Below are 19795 nucleotides of genomic sequence, written 5' to 3' on the forward strand. Positions count from 1 at the left end.
TAATCGGCTGGATTTGGAACCCGTCTTCATTGACCTGACCAAATTACATTTTGCCAATCATTCCTTATTCGGAGATATGTTGTGTGTACACGCAGGAAAATATGTATATATTGACCGAGAGTTTATCAATTTTTAGTCTGAAAAGTCTATCATTTCATTTCCCGTTAGATATACTTTCCCAGGTACAGATTATCATGGAAATGGATGATTTTATTTTCTTTAATCTATAATAATATTTTTTAAACATATGTTAAACATTTACTTATTTCAATAGAAAAATTATTCGAATAAAAAGTATTCAAGTTTTTAAAAATTTATCTGTTTCCAAAATGAAGCAATGTTTAAAATAAATTTCTTAAAGAATGTAATGATTAAGAAATAATTCCTTCGTGTCATGCTCTATGCTCATTTTAACATTGGTAGACATTATATTTGTCGATATTTTACACTGAGCGTTAGCAAGGTGTAAAATGTGGTCAAATATAATGCCTACCCAAGTTAAAAAAGATCGGATTCTACTTATTAATTTTCATATTTAACATCCACGTTTTATTTAATTTCGAAACAAAAATTAAACTGCCCAAGTCCGTCAAATTTTTGTAAATAATTTCATTAACCTTTGTCTCATAATCTTTATGTATTACCTCCACATCTTCGGTTATTCTGTCACATAGTCTGTATTCATGTATGAATTGTATGAATTATATGCATTATTGATGTTGATGTAATTCAAATGTGTACCTATAGATATATAAACTTTGGTAATACAGATAAACATTGAACTATAACTGAAAATCGAAAATATAAAGGCATATATCTCTAGTTTGTTATTTGAAATGTACTGATTAAATTCTTTTAGAATAAGTTAAACATTTGTATAACAAGCACATAAAATCGACGAAAAACCTTCTTAACTAAAATCATTTTTAAACTCTCTTATTTCTGATCCACTGTACATAGATTTGTTTTTTAAATATGCGTGTAATAATCTATAAATATGTTGTCATTCAAGAACAAACCCATTCATCTTTTATTGTGTTGCTCAATCCTGACTTTTTATCTATTTTTAAAAGTTGCAAAAGTTAGTGTAAACAATCATCTTAAAATATAAGAATGACATATTGGTATATTTCTGTAGAACACGTGTATATTGGTTGCTACAATAAGGATATGCTGTCTGGTCCTAGGTATGAATATCCATTTGACGAATGTCTGGAGTTTTGCAATACAAATGGTTATGTATATGCTGGAGTACAGGTAAAAAATATTCTTTAAGAAGGCAAGTGAAAAAAATTCAATCCTTCGTCGATATAATTTAATAAAAAATATCACAAATAAACGGTTTTAACATTTCAAAAAAAAACAAATGTTATGAATGTATTTTACTGTAACAATTGAATAAAATAAAAAATGAAAAGACAAATTTAACCAAACCGAAATTCTACTGAATGTAAAGTTATGATTATGATATCTTTTAGATACGAGTAATTTCATTCAAGTATAAGAGGGTATGGAAAATTGTATTAAAAGACGACAGCGATGTGTAGCGTTATTATATTTTCTATTTTAAGACACAATGACATTGTTAAAATATACTTTAATTGCATTATTATAAAATATTTCCTATGGTGCATGTAAGTCTATGGTGAATCTTAGTAGTAGTTGTTAAGGTAAGATAGAAAATAAAATTGAAATTTAACCATAAAATGTTTAATCATCTTCTAATCCAATTGTCTTTGTCATATATGTGCATATGAAATTGTAAAAGCTCTTTTTTATATTCAAATTCAAGCATATTTGAAACACGTTCTTATTTTACCATACGAGTAAAACAAACACAAAAGAGAACTTCAACCTTAGTACCTCTTTAGTTAAAAAATATATATTCAGTTAAACTATCTCCTTATTTTCATGTATTTATTAGGGTTTTTTTCTTATGAGAGAGCTTATAGCATTAACAGTAATACAAAATCAGGTGTAATTTCTCGAAAACTATTTCTTCCATTCTGTTTGTATACGTACAAGTCTACTACCAGGTGGGTGATTCATCAGATAATATTTATATTTCAGTTAATGTATAGGTGTACTTGTCGGAAAGAAGATGAACTTGATTCTTCATTGAAAGTAGATGATTCACGTTGTAATATACGTTGTGGCGACGACCAATACATATGTGGTGGTCCGGTACCATGGATCATGGCCGTATATCATATTCTGGGTAATATGTGCCTATTTCTTTTATAAATGTATAAGAGAAACAATTATATTAATGTCAATATATAAACTGTGTTTGATTGATAGCTTACATATTTCAAAATATTTGAAATGATAATATTTTGGAGAAGACATTTCATCAAAAATAGTATTATAATAAATATTATATATTAATAATATAGGGTTATTGCATGAATATTGGGGAATGTTGTCCCGAGTAGAACTATAATTGCACAAGCTTGCGAGTGCAATATATGTTCTACGAGGGACAATATTCCCCAATATTCATGCGATAATCATTTTATTCTATAGCAATATACTATTTGAAAGTAAAAACAGGGTTAAACTAAGATTTTGTAGTTTATGACGTCATGAAATTTGAAGATTTATGGCACAAGTGCAATATTGGGATTTATTGCACGCTCACTTTTGGTTACATTCTGTGGGAAATATAATATTACTAGTATGCAATAATAATCTTTTTTTTTCCAATACTACATGTTTGTATTGTTTTATGTCTACTGTGTTGTTATTTATATGTGGTTATTTTTTCTTTTTCTTTTTCTTTTTGTTTGTTTAGTAACAATCCTATTCTTATAAAACTACACAAACTTTTCCAGGAGCTTTATTAATGAATATAACAGATATTCTGTTTTTTTTTAACAAAATGGTAATTTCTACTACATTAACAAATGTATCTAAATCGTGTATTTATGCTGTCTGTCTGCTTGTCTGTCTGCCTGTCCGTCTTGTCTATTTTTTCTCTATAGTAAATATGTCTTGTTTTTCCCGAATTATGCGACACAAACCACATATATATCATATTCATATTATTCTGTTCTTTGTTCCTCTTCATCCACTGGACAAAATATTAATGCGAGCTTTCCCAATATTAATACGACTTTCACAATATACTACTGTAAGCTTTCATAAAGTAATTATACGAGCTTTCACAAAATATTAATACGAGCTTTCACAAAATATTAATACGAGCTTTCACAAAATATTAATACGAGCTTTCACAAAATATTAATGCGAACTTTCCTGATGTTAAAACGAGCTTTCACAAAATATTAATAAGAGCTTTCTCAAAATATTAATAAGAGCTTTCTCAAAATTTAAATACGAACTTTCACAAAATATTATTATGAGCTTTCACAAAATATTAATACGGGCTTTCGAGCTTTCACAAAATTTTAATTAGAGCTTTCACAAAATATTGATACGTGCTTTCACAAAATATTAATACGAGCTTTCACAAAATATTTGGCATATGTTAATTTCGATTGTAAAATAGATATATTCGGCTACACAGGGTTGTGATTAACGTTCTTTGTATTGCTTCTGTGTTTATTCACCAGAGAAAGAAACCGTATCACCAGATGAAGTTGGTTATTCCACGGAAACAACAGAATCATATACCAGTAGTACACAGTCCCTTATAGAGGCAAACTACTGTTCTTGTCCATGTAAGACGACAATATCTAAATGGGATAATATATGGGTATACATCAATGAGACAAAATAAACAATAAATTCATCATAGATACCAGGATTGATCATGAAATTTTGTATATATGCGCCATATGCGCGTTTCATCTACAAAAGACTAATCAGTGACGCTCGTATAAAAAAGTCAAAAAGGCTAAATAAAGTACCAACTTGAAGAGCACGAGGACCAAAAATTGGTAAAACACATAGAGTAAATCATCTTAAATCACAAATAGAACTCTATACTAGTATACAATATCAGGCTCTATCGTAATAAGTCTATACAAGTTATGATTCCACAGGAACAATCGGAAAACAACCATTAATACTCAATTCTCGAAATAATGAAAAACAAAATACTTTTAAATACAACAAATACTAACTGCATTCGTATCTTTAGCAGAACATATATTTTGACGGGAACACTGTTTTCCAATATCTTCAAATCGTGTACTCTGTTACAACCTTAGATTAAGCGATGATATGATAAGACTAACGATAGCGCTAGATGTTGTGTTGCCGCCGATGTCTCACAGCCTATCGAGTGACTGATAAAAAGGTACGTGACAAAGTCTGTTTTAGTGGAATTTGTGTTGCCGTTAGTGTTTCACAGCACATCGGGTGATTTTTCTAGGGCAATGGACACAGTCAGTGCTAGTGCATGTTTTGTTGGCGTTGATGTTTCACAGCCAATCGGATGACTGGTCTAGGGCAATGTTGCCAAACATATCTAACAGCCTATCGGGTGACTGGTCTAGTGCACTGGATATTGTCAGTGGTAGTGGAGGCAATGTGGTCTTTGGTTGGTGTCTCACAGCCTATCGGTTGCCTTGAATGTCTAACAGCGTAGCGGATGAGTGGTATAGGGCACTGGACATATTCGATGGTAGCAGAGCTTGTGTTGCTGTTGATGTGTAACAGTCTATCGGGTGACTGTTATATCGCACTTAACATAGTCAGTGATAGAAGATGTAATCTTGCCGTTGATGTCTCACAGCCTATCGTGTGACTGGTCCATATAACTGGAAATAGTCAGTGCTAGTGGCGGTTGTGTTGCCGTTAATGTCTCACAGCCTATCGTGTGACTGATCTAGTGCACTGGACATAGTTAGTGATAGTAGAGTATATGTTGCCGTTAATGTCTCACAGCCTATTGTGTGACTGGTCTTAATCACTGGATATAGTCAGTGCTAGAGGAGGTTATGTTGCCAAAGTTATTTAACAGTCTATCGGGTCACTGGTCTAGGGCACTGGATATAGTCAGTGCTAGTAGAGATTATGTTGCCTTGGATGTCTAACAGCGTAGCGGGTGAGTGGTATAGGGCACTGGACATATTCGTTGGTAGCGGGACTTGTGTTGCTGTTGATGGGTAACAGCCTATCGGGTGACTGTTATGGCGCACTAGTAACAGTCAGTGATAATAGAAGTTATCTTGCCGTTGATGTCTCACATCCTATCGTGTGACTGGTCTAGTGCATTTGACACAGTCCGTGCTAGTGGAGGTTATGTTTGCCGTTGATGTCTCACGGCCTATCGTGTGATTGGTCTAGTGCACTGGACACAGTCAGTGATAGTAGATTTTATGTTGCCGTTGATGTCTTAGTCATAAGGTACTTTCGAAAACCAGGCCCCAGAAATTCATCATGCGTATCTTTATTTATAGCGATATAGGAAATATGTCTAGCTGACCATATACAATATAGTTGGGTGTAGATTGCTTCGAGTGCAGAATTATTTTTCAAAATCTCAACTAAAACGTTATACTGAAATATTCATGATTTGTTTGAGGTCACTGACCTTGGTTTTTGTTAAGATAATGAAGGTGCCTTTCTAAGAACTTCAAGGACCTGTAATTCGGATAATTATAGGGCAACTATTCCATGATTCAAAAAATACGTTACAATGCATTCTGAATAGAAATGTGTTCAAGAGCTGGAAGCTCCTACTGAAGACTTTTTAAAATGTGTCTGATTAGAAAGTTGATGAACCAGGGGTATGTTCAAGAACGTCTCCTCCTGTTTCTAAAAAAGTTCATCGGAAGGCACCAAGACCTTGTTGATAAATATTCCGTATCAACTTCATATATAATACACCATAAGATTTTAGATACTGGCGTTGTTTATCGTTTTAATAACGTGTTTTAGTATTCTTTTGTTTGTCTTAATGAGTATTACTGTTTAGTCTAGGTTTTTTTTGGTGATATCCATTTAACGTGTCTCTGTACATATACATCCCGTCATTGTGTATTGTTCTATGCTTGTTTTTGAATTCTAGTCTTTCAGTTTTGCTAATGTGCTTCGTCTATATGCCTTTTTTGTTCCTTTGATACATATGAACTCATACATCCCGTCATTTTGTGTTATTGTACCAACTCAAAAGAATATTATTGTCTTTCATTTTTTCCAATGTGCTGGGTCTATATGCGTTTTTGTGTTTCTTGTATACAAATGACGTGGCTCTGTACTTATACATCCCGTCATTTTGTAATTGTGCAATGTTAAAGTTTATTAATTTCTGTCTTTAATTTTTGCTTATGTGCTTTGGCTATATGCCTATTTGGGCTTCATGATAACATATTTGTTAGTTTTGATAGTAATAAAGATTATAACATATGATGACTGCTTTACCCTTTTTTTTACATGCTTGCCTATTATTCTTTTTGTTTGTTCACACATTGTTGTCAATATAATGGATTTAATGCGACTGTCGTACAAGTGAGAGGTTTAGCTAGCTATAAAACCAGGTTCAAGCCACAACTTCTACACATGAAGTCAGGAATATGACAGTTGTTATCAATTCGTTCGATGTGTTAGCGCTCTTGATTTTCCAATTTGTTTAGGAACTTTCTATTTTGAATTTTCCTCGGATTTCAGTATTTTTTTTTCTTTTTCTTTTGACACTACTGATGTAAAATTCGAAAAATCAAATCAAACTGACATTGACTACATCGGGTGCCGGATGATTGAAACGAATCAGGACATGTTTAATATATTTGAGGGTGGTAAGATCCTAGTCCTTTATATTTTAGGATAAACATGCTCCTACAAGAAATTTATTCTAGCAGTGCTGTTATCATATTGCATCTCCGCCTCCAAGTGTTCTGGTAATTCTGGTTCTCATTGTGTATCTGTTAGTACTTGAACATATCTGTTAGTACTTGTACATAACTGTTAGTACTTGTACATAACTGTTAGTACTTGTACATATCTGTTAGTACTTGTACATATATGTTAGTACTTGTAAATATCTGTTAGACAGTGTACATATATGTTAGTACTTGTACATATCTGTTAGACAGTGTACATATATGTTAGTACTTGTACAACGTGTACTTTAAATATTGATTATAAAAAATGTTAGGAAATATTTTAACAGTATTGTTTAATTAGTTTTTTGTTTTTCTATTGACAATATTTAATACATAGAAAAAATGTCTTTAAATAAATAATGATAAAAAGATTGGTTTTTAGATGAAGCGGAAAAATGATGAAAGAATAATGATTAATGGTGGTTGAAGTCTTTGTTGATTCTTCGACAAATTAAGTCACTGAAACTACACAATTACATCTTAATTAAGTTAATGCCGCGGTGCGTTACTTGCATCACCATAACCATAACAATCAGTGCTAATATCTTGCAGAAAATAAATTTTGTTATTTTCAAGCTATTGATGTCAAATGCAGTGTTGTAAAAATTTAATGTTTTTGATAGTTCCTGATGATGTCTCTTAGACTTGAAATAATATATATGTTGATTGGATATTTGGAAGTAGTATTATGTTTAGGTAAGAAGTATGTGTATTGGAAAGACAAAATATTTTCAAAACAATCAATGCAGTGATTTTTTCACACTTTGAATTCTTTCAAAAAGTTCCTATTATTGACCTATATTCATGGTCACTATATAGAGTACCAAAAATATTTGGTGGCATATTTAATAAAAGGTTATTTTTATAGCTACATTCTATACTAATGATGATCTGTACACAACACCCAAGCATAATAAAAATATAAAAATATATATCGTAAGTGCCACATGTATGTTTTCATCAATTTTAATCGGCTGGATTTGGAAACCTGTGTTCACTTACTTGACCAAACTTCATTTTGTCACTTATACCTTAAGCAATTGGAATTCGAAATGGGTGGTTAGAACATTTGTATTATACCTCCCCTTCTTAAATTAATATTTCTACAGCAATGGACTAAATCTCCAGGGTTGGAGGAAGAAATGAATATAAAAAAGTGACTTTGAAGGGTAGTTTTAACAATTGTCATTATAAACACGGAAAACGTTAAAAAAAAAGATCAGATTCTACTTATTAATATTTATATTTAACATCCACGCGTTAATAAAACTCAAAGCAAAAATTAAACTGCTCTTTATCCCCATACTACGGGGCGCCGAATGGGACTCTTGTGGTTTTGTACAAAATTCAATTCTGTCATGACAAAATCATTTTTGTCTTACAAAACTATGTGCTACAGACTTGTTTTGTGATGACAAAATTCATTTTTGTCATGAAAATTTCATTTTTGTAGACAAAATTCATATTTGTCATGACAAAAGTCAATTTTGTCTCACAAAAGTCAATTTTGTCTCACAAAAGTCAATTTTGTCTCACAAAAGTTAATTTTGTCTCACAAAAGTCAATTTTGTGTAACAAAAGTCGATTTTGTATGCAAATTAGTTCACAGAAACCAAACTAAACTAATTTGAATACAAAATTCACTTTTGTCGCCCAATTTTCAAATTAAGTAACAAAAGTCAAGTCTGTGTAACAAAAATGAATTTTGTCATGACAAAAGTGACTTTTGTCCGCTGATAGATAATTTTGTATGACAAAATTTTAAATTTGTAGTATGATACAAATTTTGTTAAACTGAACTCATTTTTGTTGAACAAAAGTCACTTTTGTCCGTACAAAATTGAATTTTGAGTACAAAACCACAAGAGTCCCATTCGGCGCCCCGTACATACTGCCCAATTCGTCAGATGTCGGAAAATAATTTATTAACCGTTGGCTCAATGACATGTTTAAGTATTACTTCCACATAGACTGTATTTATGTATGTATTATTGATGTTGATGTAATTCAAATGTAATTTTATAAACATAAGTAGTATAACTAAAACGACATATGTTTTTCCCTTGTCCTGTAGATATTACACAGGCACTTGTTTCTGTCAATGTGGGTTTACTATCCATACCAGTACAAAAAAAACACAAGGTAGCTAACGGAAATTTTCAATCTGTTCGCTTCAACCAATATTTTTTTAATTTCCCTTGACTTGTTCACGAATAAAAGTACACCAGTCTTTCGGTAATTGACTTATCTTTACAATGAAACAACTGTCACGTACCTTGAGAATACCCCTAAAACAGAATAACACACTTGAGATGAAAATTATTGACCTTTTTCCAGACCATTGAATTTGTAAGGACTTTACTTCCGGTTAACTTAGAAAGTGAATATAACTGTGCAATCCCATTGGTCACATTTTTCTGGTTACTGGCAACTAGTATAAATAAACAGGTAACCAGATGAATTAAACCAATGAGATTGCACAGAAACAAGTGCCTGTGAGATATTATTAAAAAAAACCCGTCCTATTGATAGTTTATCGTGTGGTTCTCTATGTTGTGATGTTATGCTATTGTTTCAGAAAAAGGGAGAAGGTTTGGTACCATTAAAACGTTTAATCCCGCTGCAAATGTTTGCAACTGTCCTGAGTCAGGAATCTGATGTACAGTAGTTGTAGTTTGCTTATGTAATGTATACGTGTTTCTCGTTTCTCGTTTTTTATATAGATTAGACCGTTCTCGTGGTTTTCCCGTTTGAATCGTTTTACACTAGTAATGTTGGTGCCCTTTATAGCTTTTTGTTCGGTGTGAGCCAAGGCTCCGTGTTGAAGGCCGTACATTGACCTATAATGGTTTACTTTTATAAATTGTTATTTGGATGGAGAGTTGCCTCATTGGTACTCACACCACATCTTCCTATATCTATAGATATATAAACTTTGGTAATACAAATAAACATGGAACTATAACTGAAAATCGAAAATATAAAGGCATTTATCTCTTTTATTATTTGAAATGTACTGATTGAATATTTTTAGAATGGGTTAAATATTTGTATAGCAAGCACATACAATCGACGAAAAACCTTCTCAAATCATTTTAAACTCTCTAATTTTTTATACAATGTACATAGATTTTTTTTAAACTAAAAATAAATATGTTGTCATTTAAGAACAAAACTATTCATCTTTTATTGTGTTGCTCAATCGTGACTTTTTACCTATTGTAAATTGCATAAGTTAATGTAAACAATAATCTTAAAATATAAGAATGACATATTGGTATATTTCTGTAGAACACATGTATATTGGTTGCTACGACGTCAAAGGTGGGAATATGCTTTCTGATCCTGAGTATATGACTTTCGACTTCTGTCTGGAGTTTTGCCATCGGAAAGGCTATTTATATGCTGGCATACAGGTAAAAATAAGATTCTTAGACGGCAAGGGATTTTTTTCCAGTCCTTCTTCAGTATAATTTTACAAAAATCACAAAACACATGTTGACTAAAAGATTTTAACAGTTATGAATTTAATTTACTGTAACAATTAAATTAAAAAAAAAACTGAAAGGACAAATTTAACCAAACTGAAATTCTACTGGGTGTAAAGTTATAATTAGGATATCTTTCAGATAAGAATGATTTCATTCAAGTATACGACGTTCTTCCGGGGGGAGGGTGTATGGAGAATTGTATAAAAACAAGACAGCGATGTGTAGCGTTATTATTTTTTTCTATTTTTAAGACTTATCAAGTTGTTAAAATATAGTTTAAATTAAATTTAACCAAGTATAGTTAATTACATTATTATAAAGTATTTCCTCGGGCGTATGACATTTGCGCCGATTTTGAAAATTTTCATTCTTTCATTTGCGCCGATTTCATTTTTTCATTTGCGCCATTTTTATATTTTTTCCTAATTGGATTTACAGGTAAGTTACAGGTAAGTTCATACTTTTACAATGGCCGAGCACAAAGTATAAAGACAAATCAAGTGACATTGCAATTGGTAAATGGCTATCCCAATGTTTCGGGTTACCATTCCTTTCCCTAAATGAAATCGATGACTGCTTCACGTTTGACATTGTCTGACGCTCTACTCCTTCTGATGACAAATTTCATACATTCGTAGACAACGTACAAGTACACATTCCATAACGGTCAACCAATTCGTGATGGCGTCCATAAAATTAACGAAGGGATGATTTCAACTTCACCATGTGGAAGTCTTGGTTTAATAGCTCCCTTGTGAGAAAATGCGAACTCTAGAAATGCCACCACCAGTATGTATGCCAGACAAAGAAAAGATGGCCTTCTTTATCGACAATTACGCCAAATATAGAAGAGACGAAATCATAAGAAAGGAATATATTAGATGTGTTGCCTACTATACATACTCGGCAAAAACAGATTTATCATTTAAATGTATTCCGTTTTTATGGATTTGAATGCTGTACATATATTTTAAATTCGTCATTTTAGTATAAACAAAGTGCTTTTATCTTAGGTTTTTACTTCTTGATTTAAAACAGGAGACAACAGTTATATGCATGTTATGATTGACAATTCATAATATATGTATAACTGGCTAACGGAAGAGGTCTTTAATGATAAATGAAAATAACATTACTGGGATGGACAGTTGTCTCATTGGCACTCATACCACATCTTCTTATATCATTTAACCTGTAATTTACCTGTAAAAAAATCGGCGCAAATGAAAAAAAAATCGGCGCAAATGCAAAACGCCGATTTCCTCCGGTGCATGATAGTCTTAAGTGAAGCTAAGTAGTAGCTGTAAAGGTAAGGTAGAAAACAGAACAGATAAGCCGTCTCCTTATTTTCATTGGGTTTTTCTGATGCGATAGCAAATATGGCATTGCATTAACACTAATAAAAAATCAGATGCAATTTCTCGAAAACAATTTCTTTTCGTCTTTTTGTATACGTAAAAACTGTACAACCAGGTTGGTGATTCATCATAGAATATTTACATTTCAGTTCAAGACGGGGTGTTTTTGTGGAAAAGAAAATGAACTTGATTCATCATTGAAGATAGAGGATTCACAATGTGATCAACGTTGGGAGATTGCCGTATATCTTATACTGGGTAATATGTGCTCTTTCCTTTATAAAAAAAACCTTCCCAATATGTTACATAACTGAGCTCAATGATGATAACAGAAATTCTGTTTTTAAGAAAAAAAATGTTAATTTATACTACTAGTACCTTAATTGTGTATTTACCCTGTCTGCCTGTCTGTCTTGTCTATTTCATGACATCTGTCTCTATAGTAAATTTGTCTTGTTTTTCCCGAGTTATGCTACACATATCATATCCATGTTATTTAAGTTTTTTAACTATTATTGCGTTCTCTGTTCCTCTTCATCTACTGGAATAAAATATGCCAAACGAGCTTTCACAAAATACTTTTACGGACTTTCATAAAAATATAAAAATACGGACTTTCACATAATATTAATATGAGCTCTCACAAAATATTAATACGAGCTTTCACAAAATATTAATACGAGCTTTCACAAAATATTAATGCGAGCTTTTCCAATATTAATACGAGCTTTTATAAAAATATTAATACGAGCTTTAATGAAATATGAATACTTTTACGGACTTTCATAAAAATATAAATACGGACTTTCACATAATATTAATATGAGCTCTCACAAAATATTAATACGAGCTTTCACAAAATATTAATACGAGCTTTCACAAAATATTAATGCGAGCTTTTCCAATATTAAAACGAGCTTTTATAAAAATATTAATACGAGCTTTAATGAAATATGAATACGGGCTTTCGAGCTTTCACAATATAGCAATGCTAGCTTTCCCAATATTAATACTAGCTTTCACAAACTATTGAAACGAGCTTTCATAAAATATGAATACGGGCTTTCGAGCTTTCACAAAATATTAATGTGAGCTTTCCCAATATTAAAAGCTTTCACAAACTATTGAAACGAGCTTTCATAAAATATTAATACCAGCTTTCAAAAAATACTAATACGAACCTTCACAAAAAATTAATACGAGCTTTCACAAAATATTTATGCGAATAACACACTTGAGATGAGAATTATTGACCTTTTTCCAGACCATTGAATTTGTAAGGACTTTACTTCCGGTTAACTTAGGAAGTGAATATAACTGTGCAATCCCATTGGTCACATTTTTCTGTTTACTGGTAACTAGTATAAATAAACAGGTAACCAGATGAATTAAACCAATGAGATTGCACAGTTATATTCACTTCCTAAGTTAACCGGAAGTTTAGTCCTTACAAATTCAATGGTCTGGAAAAAGGTCAATAATTCTCATCTCAAGTGTGTTATTCTGTTTGAGGGGTATTCTCAAGGTACGTGACAGTTGTTTCATTGTAAAGATAAGTCAATTACCGAAAGACTGGTGTACTTTTATTCGTGAACAAGTCAAGGGAAATTAAAAAAATATTGGTTGAAGTGAACAGATTGGAAATTTCCGTTAGCTACCTTGTGTTTTTTTTGTACTGGTATGGATAGTAAACCCACATTGACAGAAACAAGTGCCTGTGAGATATTATTAAAAAAAAACGTCCTATTGATAGTTTATCGTGTGGTTCTCTATGTTGTGATGTTATGCTATTGTTTCAGAAAAAGGGAGAAGGTTTGGTACCATTAAAACGTTTAATCCCGCTGCAAATGTTTGCAACTGTCCTGAGTCAGGAATCTGATGTACAGTAGTTGTAGTTTGCTTATGTAATGTATACGTGTTTCTCGTTTCTCGTTTTTTATATAGATTAGACCGTTCTCGTGGTTTTCCCGTTTGAATCGTTTTACACTAGTAATGTTGGTGCCCTTTATAGCTTTTTGTTCGGTGTGAGCCAAGGCTCCGTGTTGAAGGCCGTACATTGACCTATAATGGTTTACTTTTATAAATTGTTATTTGGATGGAGAGTTGCCTCATTGGTACTCACACCACATCTTCCTATATCTATAGATATATAAACTTTGGTAATACAAATAAACATGGAACTATAACTGAAAATCGAAAATATAAAGGCATTTATCTCTTTTATTATTTGAAATGTACTGATTGAATATTTTTAGAATGGGTTAAATATTTGTATAGCAAGCACATACAATCGACGAAAAACCTTCTCAAATCATTTTAAACTCTCTAATTTTTTATACAATGTACATAGATTTTTTTTAAACTAAAAATAAATATGTTGTCATTTAAGAACAAAACTATTCATCTTTTATTGTGTTGCTCAATCGTGACTTTTTACCTATTGTAAATTGCATAAGTTAATGTAAACAATAATCTTAAAATATAAGAATGACATATTGGTATATTTCTGTAGAACACATGTATATTGGTTGCTACGACGTCAAAGGTGGGAATATGCTTTCTGATCCTGAGTATATGACTTTCGACTTCTGTCTGGAGTTTTGCCATCGGAAAGGCTATTTATATGCTGGCATACAGGTAAAAATAAGATTCTTAGACGGCAAGGGATTTTTTTCCAGTCCTTCTTCAGTATAATTTTACAAAAAATCACAAAACACATGTTGACTAAAAGATTTTAACAGTTATGAATTTAATTTACTGTAACAATTAAATTAAAAAAAAAACTGAAAGGACAAATTTAACCAAACTGAAATTCTACTGGGTGTAAAGTTATAATTAGGATATCTTTCAGATAAGAATTATTTCATTCAAGTATACGACGTTCTTCCGGGGGGAGGGTGTATGGAGAATTGTATAAAAACAAGACAGCGATGTGTAGCGTTATTATTTTTTTCTATTTTTAAGACTTATCAAGTTGTTAAAATATAGTTTAAATTAAATTTAACCAAGTATAGTTAATTACATTATTATAAAGTATTTCCTCGGGCGTATGACATTTGCGCCGATTTTGAAAATTTTCATTCTTTCATTTGCGCCGATTTCATTTTTTCATTTGCGCCGATTTTATATTTTTTCCTAATTGGATTTACAAGTAAGTTACAGGTAAGTTCATACTTTTACAATGGCCGAGCACAAAGTATAAAGACAAATCAAGTGACATTGCAATTGGTAAATGGCTATCCCAATGTTTCGGGTTACCATTCCTTTCCCTAAATGAAATCGATGACTGCTTCACGTTTGACATTGTCTGACGCTCCACTCCTTCTGATGACAAATTTCATACATTCGTAGACAACGTACAAGTACACATTCCATAACGGTCAACCAATTCGTGATGGCGTCCATAAAATTAACGAAGGGATGATTTCAACTTCACCATGTGGAAGTCTTGGTTTAATAGCTCCCTTGTGAGAAAATGCGAACTCTAGAAATGCCACCACCAGTATGTATGCCAGACAAAGAAAAGATGGCCTTCTTTATCGACAATTACGCCAAATATAGAAGAGACGAAATCATAAGAAAGGAATATATTAGATGTGTTGCCTACTATACATACTCGGCAAAAACAGATTTATCATTTAAATGTATTCCGTTTTTATGGATTTGAATGCTGTACATATATTTTTAATTCGTCATTTTAGTATAAACAAAGTGCTTTTATCTTAGGTTTTTACTTCTTGATTTAAAACAGGAGACAACAGTTATATGCATGTTATGATTGACAATTCATAACATATATATAACTGGCTAACGGAAGAGGTATTTAATGATAAATGAAAATAACATTACTGGGATGGACAGTTGTCTCATTGGCACTCATACCACATCTTCTTATATCATTTAACCTGTAATTTACCTGTAAAAAAATCGGCGCAAATGAAAAAAAAATCGGCGCAAATGAAAGAAAAATCGGCGCAAATGCAAAACGCCGATTTCCTCCGGTGCATGATAGTCTTAAGTGAAGCTAAGTAGTAGCTGTAAAGGTAAGTTAGAAAACAGAACAGATAAGCCGTCTCCTTATTTTCATTGGGTTTTTCTGATGCGATAGCAAATATGGCATTGCATTAACACTAATAAAAAATCAGATGCAATTTCTCGAAAACAATTTCTTTTCGTCTTTTTGTATACGTAAAAACTGTACAACCAGGTTGGTGATTCATCATAGAATATTTACATTTCAGTTCAAGACGGGGTGTTTTTGTGGAAAAGAAGATGAACTTGATTCCTCATTGAAGATAGAGGATTCACAATGTGATCAACGTTGGGAGATTGCCGTATATCTTATACTGGGTAATATGTGCTCTTTCCTTTATAAAAAAAAACCTTCCCAATATGTTACATAACTGAGCTCAATGATGATAACAGATATTCTGTTTTTAAGAAAAAAAATGTTAATTTATACTACTAGTACCTTAATTGTGTATTTACCCTGTCTGCCTGTCTGTCTTGTCTATTTCATGACATCTGTCTCTATAGTAAATTTGTCTTGTTTTTCCCGAGTTATGCTACACATATCATATCCATGTTATTTAAGTTTTTTAACTATTATTGCGTTCTCTGTTCCTCTTCATCTACTGGAATAAAATATGCCAAACGAGCTTTCACAAAATACTTTTACGGACTTTCATAAAAATATAAAAATACGGACTTTCACATAATATTAATATGAGCTCTCACAAAATATTAATACGAGCTTTCACAAAATATTAATACGAGCTTTCACAAAATATTAATGCGAGCTTTTCCAATATTAATACGAGCTTTTATAAAAATATTAATACGAGCTTTAATGAAATATGAATACTTTTACGGACTTTCATAAAAATATAAATACGGACTTTCACATAATATTAATATGAGCTCTCACAAAATATTAATACGAGCTTTCACAAAATATTAATACGAGCTTTCACAAAATATTAATGCGAGCTTTTCCAATATTAATACGAGCTTTTATAAAAATATTAATACGAGCTTTAATGAAATATGAATACGGGCTTTCGAGCTTTCACAATATAGCAATGCGAGCTTTCCCAATATTAATACTAGCTTTCACAAACTATTGAAACGAGCTTTCATAAAATATGAATACGGGCTTTCGAGCTTTCACAAAATATTAATGTGAGCTTTCCCAATATTAAAAGCTTTCACAAACTATTGAAACGAGCTTTCATAAAATATTAATACCAGCTTTCAAAAAATACTAATACGAACCTTCACAAAAAATTAATACGAGCTTTCACAAAATATTAATGCGATTTTTTCCCAATATTAATACGAGCTTTCACAAAATATTAATTCGAGCTTTTAGAAAATATTTATACGAGCTTTTTCAAAATATTGATATGAGCTTTCACAAAATATTATTACGATCTTCCACAAAATATTTGACATATGTTAATTTCGATTGAAAAATAGCTTTATTCGGCTACACAGGGCTGTGATAAACTTACTTTGTATTATTCTGTGTCTATTCAACAGAGAAAGAAACCGTATCACCGGATGAAGTTGGTTATTCCACGGAAACAGCAGAATCATATACCAGTAGTACACAGTCCCATATAGAGGCAAACTACTGTTCTTGTCCATGTAAGACGACAGTATCTAAATGGGATACCATTCTTAACTCTGATATTTCAAAAGAAGAACTACTTCAGTTAATAGAAAAGGAAGCTGAACAAATTCAAAAAGATATTGCTGTCGACAAAAAGACTATAAGTTCCTACATAAGACGTCAATCTTGCGCTACAGACAATAGACCGACGTCGATGACCGCCGGAATACTTGCAGTAACAATTATTGTATTGGTATTCATGTTTTTTATTTGTATAGATTGCATTTCGGTTTACCAAAAATGCACAAAATGAAAATGGAATTATTTACATATTGATACATGTTCTTATTCTTTGATATTTTGGTTTATAAAACTCTTGTGTACAGGTGACTTGTAATGTAAACGTAAACTATATCTACATGACTAAAATGTTCAAAATGTGCTTTATATAAATAGTAACGTAAATATTCGTTTTCTTATTTGGCTGATATCTAGCGCCTGGTATAAAAATAATAAAGGAATGCTTATTTTCAAGAGACAATTAATAAAAGAAAAGGATAAAAGGAAAAGGAAACAATAAATTCATCATGGATACCAGGATTGATCATGAAATTTTGTATATGCGCCATATGCACGAAACGTCTACAAAAGACTAATCAGTGACGCTCGAATAAAAAAAATAAAAAAGGCCAAATAAAATACGAATTTGAAGAGCATTGAGGACCAAGAGTTGGTAAAACCCATAGAGGAAATCATCTTAAATCACAAATAGAACTCTATGCTAGTATACAATATCAAACTCTATCGTAATAAGTCTTTACAAGTTATGATTCAACAAAAACAATCGAAAAACAACCATTAATACTCAATTCTCGAAATATTGAAAAAAAACCTTTTTACAAATACTAAAATTGAGAATGGAAATGGGGAATGTATCAAAGAGACAACAACCCGACCATAGAAAAAACAACAGTAGAAGGTCGCCAAAATACTGACTGCATTCGTAACTTTAGCAGAACATATATTTAAACGGGAACACTGTTTTCTGATTTTCAAATCGTGTACTCTGTTACAACCCTAGATTAATCGATGATATGATAAGACTAACGAAAGCGGTAGATGTTGTGTTACCGCCGATGTCTCACAGCCTATCGAATAACTGATATAGGGTACGGGACAAAGTCTGTTCTAGTGGACTTTGTGTTGCCGTTAGTGTTTCACAGCACATCGGGAGATTTTTCTAGGGCATTGGACACAGTCAAAGCTAATGTTGGTTTTGTTGCCGTTGAAGTCTCACAACCTATCGGATGACTGGTCAGTGTTGTCAAAGATATTTAACAGCCTATCGGATGACTGGTCTAGTGCACTGGATATTGTCAGTGCTAGTGGATGTTATGTGGTCTTGTGTCTCACAGCCTATCGGTTGACTGGTCTAGGACACTGGACACAGTCAATGCTAATGGAGGTTATGTGGCCTTGGATGTCTTACAGCCTATCGGGTGAGTGGTGTAGGGCACTGGACATATTCGATGGTAGCAGAGCTTGTGTTGCTGTTGATGTGTAACAGCCTATCGGGTGACTGTTATATCGCACTGGACATAGTAAGTGATAGAAGATGTTATCTTGCCGTTGATTTCTCACAGCCTATCGTGTGACTGGTCTAGGTCACTGGATATAGTCAGTGCTAATGGAGGCTATGTTGCAAACGATATTTTACAGTCTAACGGGTGACTGGTCCTAGGCGCTGGATATAGTCAGAACTAGTAGAGGTTAAGCTGCCGTTGATGTCTCACAGCCGGTCGGGTGAGTGGTCTAGGGCACTGGACACAGTCAGTGCTAGTGGCGGTTGTGTTGCCGTTGATATCTAACAGCCTATTGGATGACTGGTCTAGGGTACTGGGCACAGTCAGTGCTAGTAGATGTAATGTTGCTGGTGATGTCTCACAGCCTATCTGGCGAATGATCTACGGCACTGGACACAGTCAGCGATATCAGAGGTTATGTTGCTGTTGATGTCTCACAGCCTATTGGGTGACTGGTATGGGGTACTGGACATAGTAAGTGACAGTGGAGCTTGTGTTTCCGTTGATGTGCAATAGCTTTCCGGGAGTAGTCTTAGGCGATAGACACTCAGTGCTAGTTGAAAGGAGCTTATTTTACCAGATAGTTGCAAACCACAAGCGTATTAAAAACAACTTATAAATGAATAGTGCATTCAAGACAAAATAGAACTCAAGACATATCCAATGATTTAAATGTAAAGACGTCATAAACACTATAGGAAAACATCATGTGTTAATTGATGATAAATGTATACAAACATAAACTTTTATGTACCTCTTTACAAGGAGAAAGTTCCACATAATGTCGTGCGTTTCTTGTGGGTTTTTGCTTGAATTTGGAGTATGTTTTGTCTGTTACTGTATGGATACATCGTAGTTACCAATTCGGACTTTTATACAACGGGAGTGATGGCGCCGTCGATTTACTAACGTTTCGCGAGAGCAAGTTTAAAGCTCTCCAAACTTGTTGCGCGCA

The 19795-nt window shown here is 32.6% G+C and overlaps 1 protein-coding gene across 1 annotated transcript; it reads left to right on the forward strand.

Moving 5' to 3' along the window:
- Positions 1 to 1113: 1113 nt before the first annotated feature.
- On the forward strand, positions 1114 to 17693 carry LOC134710886 (uncharacterized). Its single transcript, XM_063571295.1, has 7 exons — positions 1114 to 1257; positions 2071 to 2218; positions 10086 to 10210; positions 11793 to 11901; positions 14156 to 14280; positions 15885 to 15993; positions 17185 to 17693. The coding sequence occupies exons 1-7, from the start codon at positions 1114 to 1116 to the stop codon at positions 17568 to 17570; spliced, it is 1146 nt and encodes a 381-aa protein (XP_063427365.1). The 3' UTR covers positions 17571 to 17693.
- The last annotated feature ends 2102 nt before the right edge of the window (positions 17694 to 19795 follow it).

The sequence above is a fragment of the Mytilus trossulus genome, chromosome 3 (assembly GCF_036588685.1).
Source record: "Mytilus trossulus isolate FHL-02 chromosome 3, PNRI_Mtr1.1.1.hap1, whole genome shotgun sequence".
Taxonomy (NCBI): domain Eukaryota; kingdom Metazoa; phylum Mollusca; class Bivalvia; order Mytilida; family Mytilidae; genus Mytilus; species Mytilus trossulus.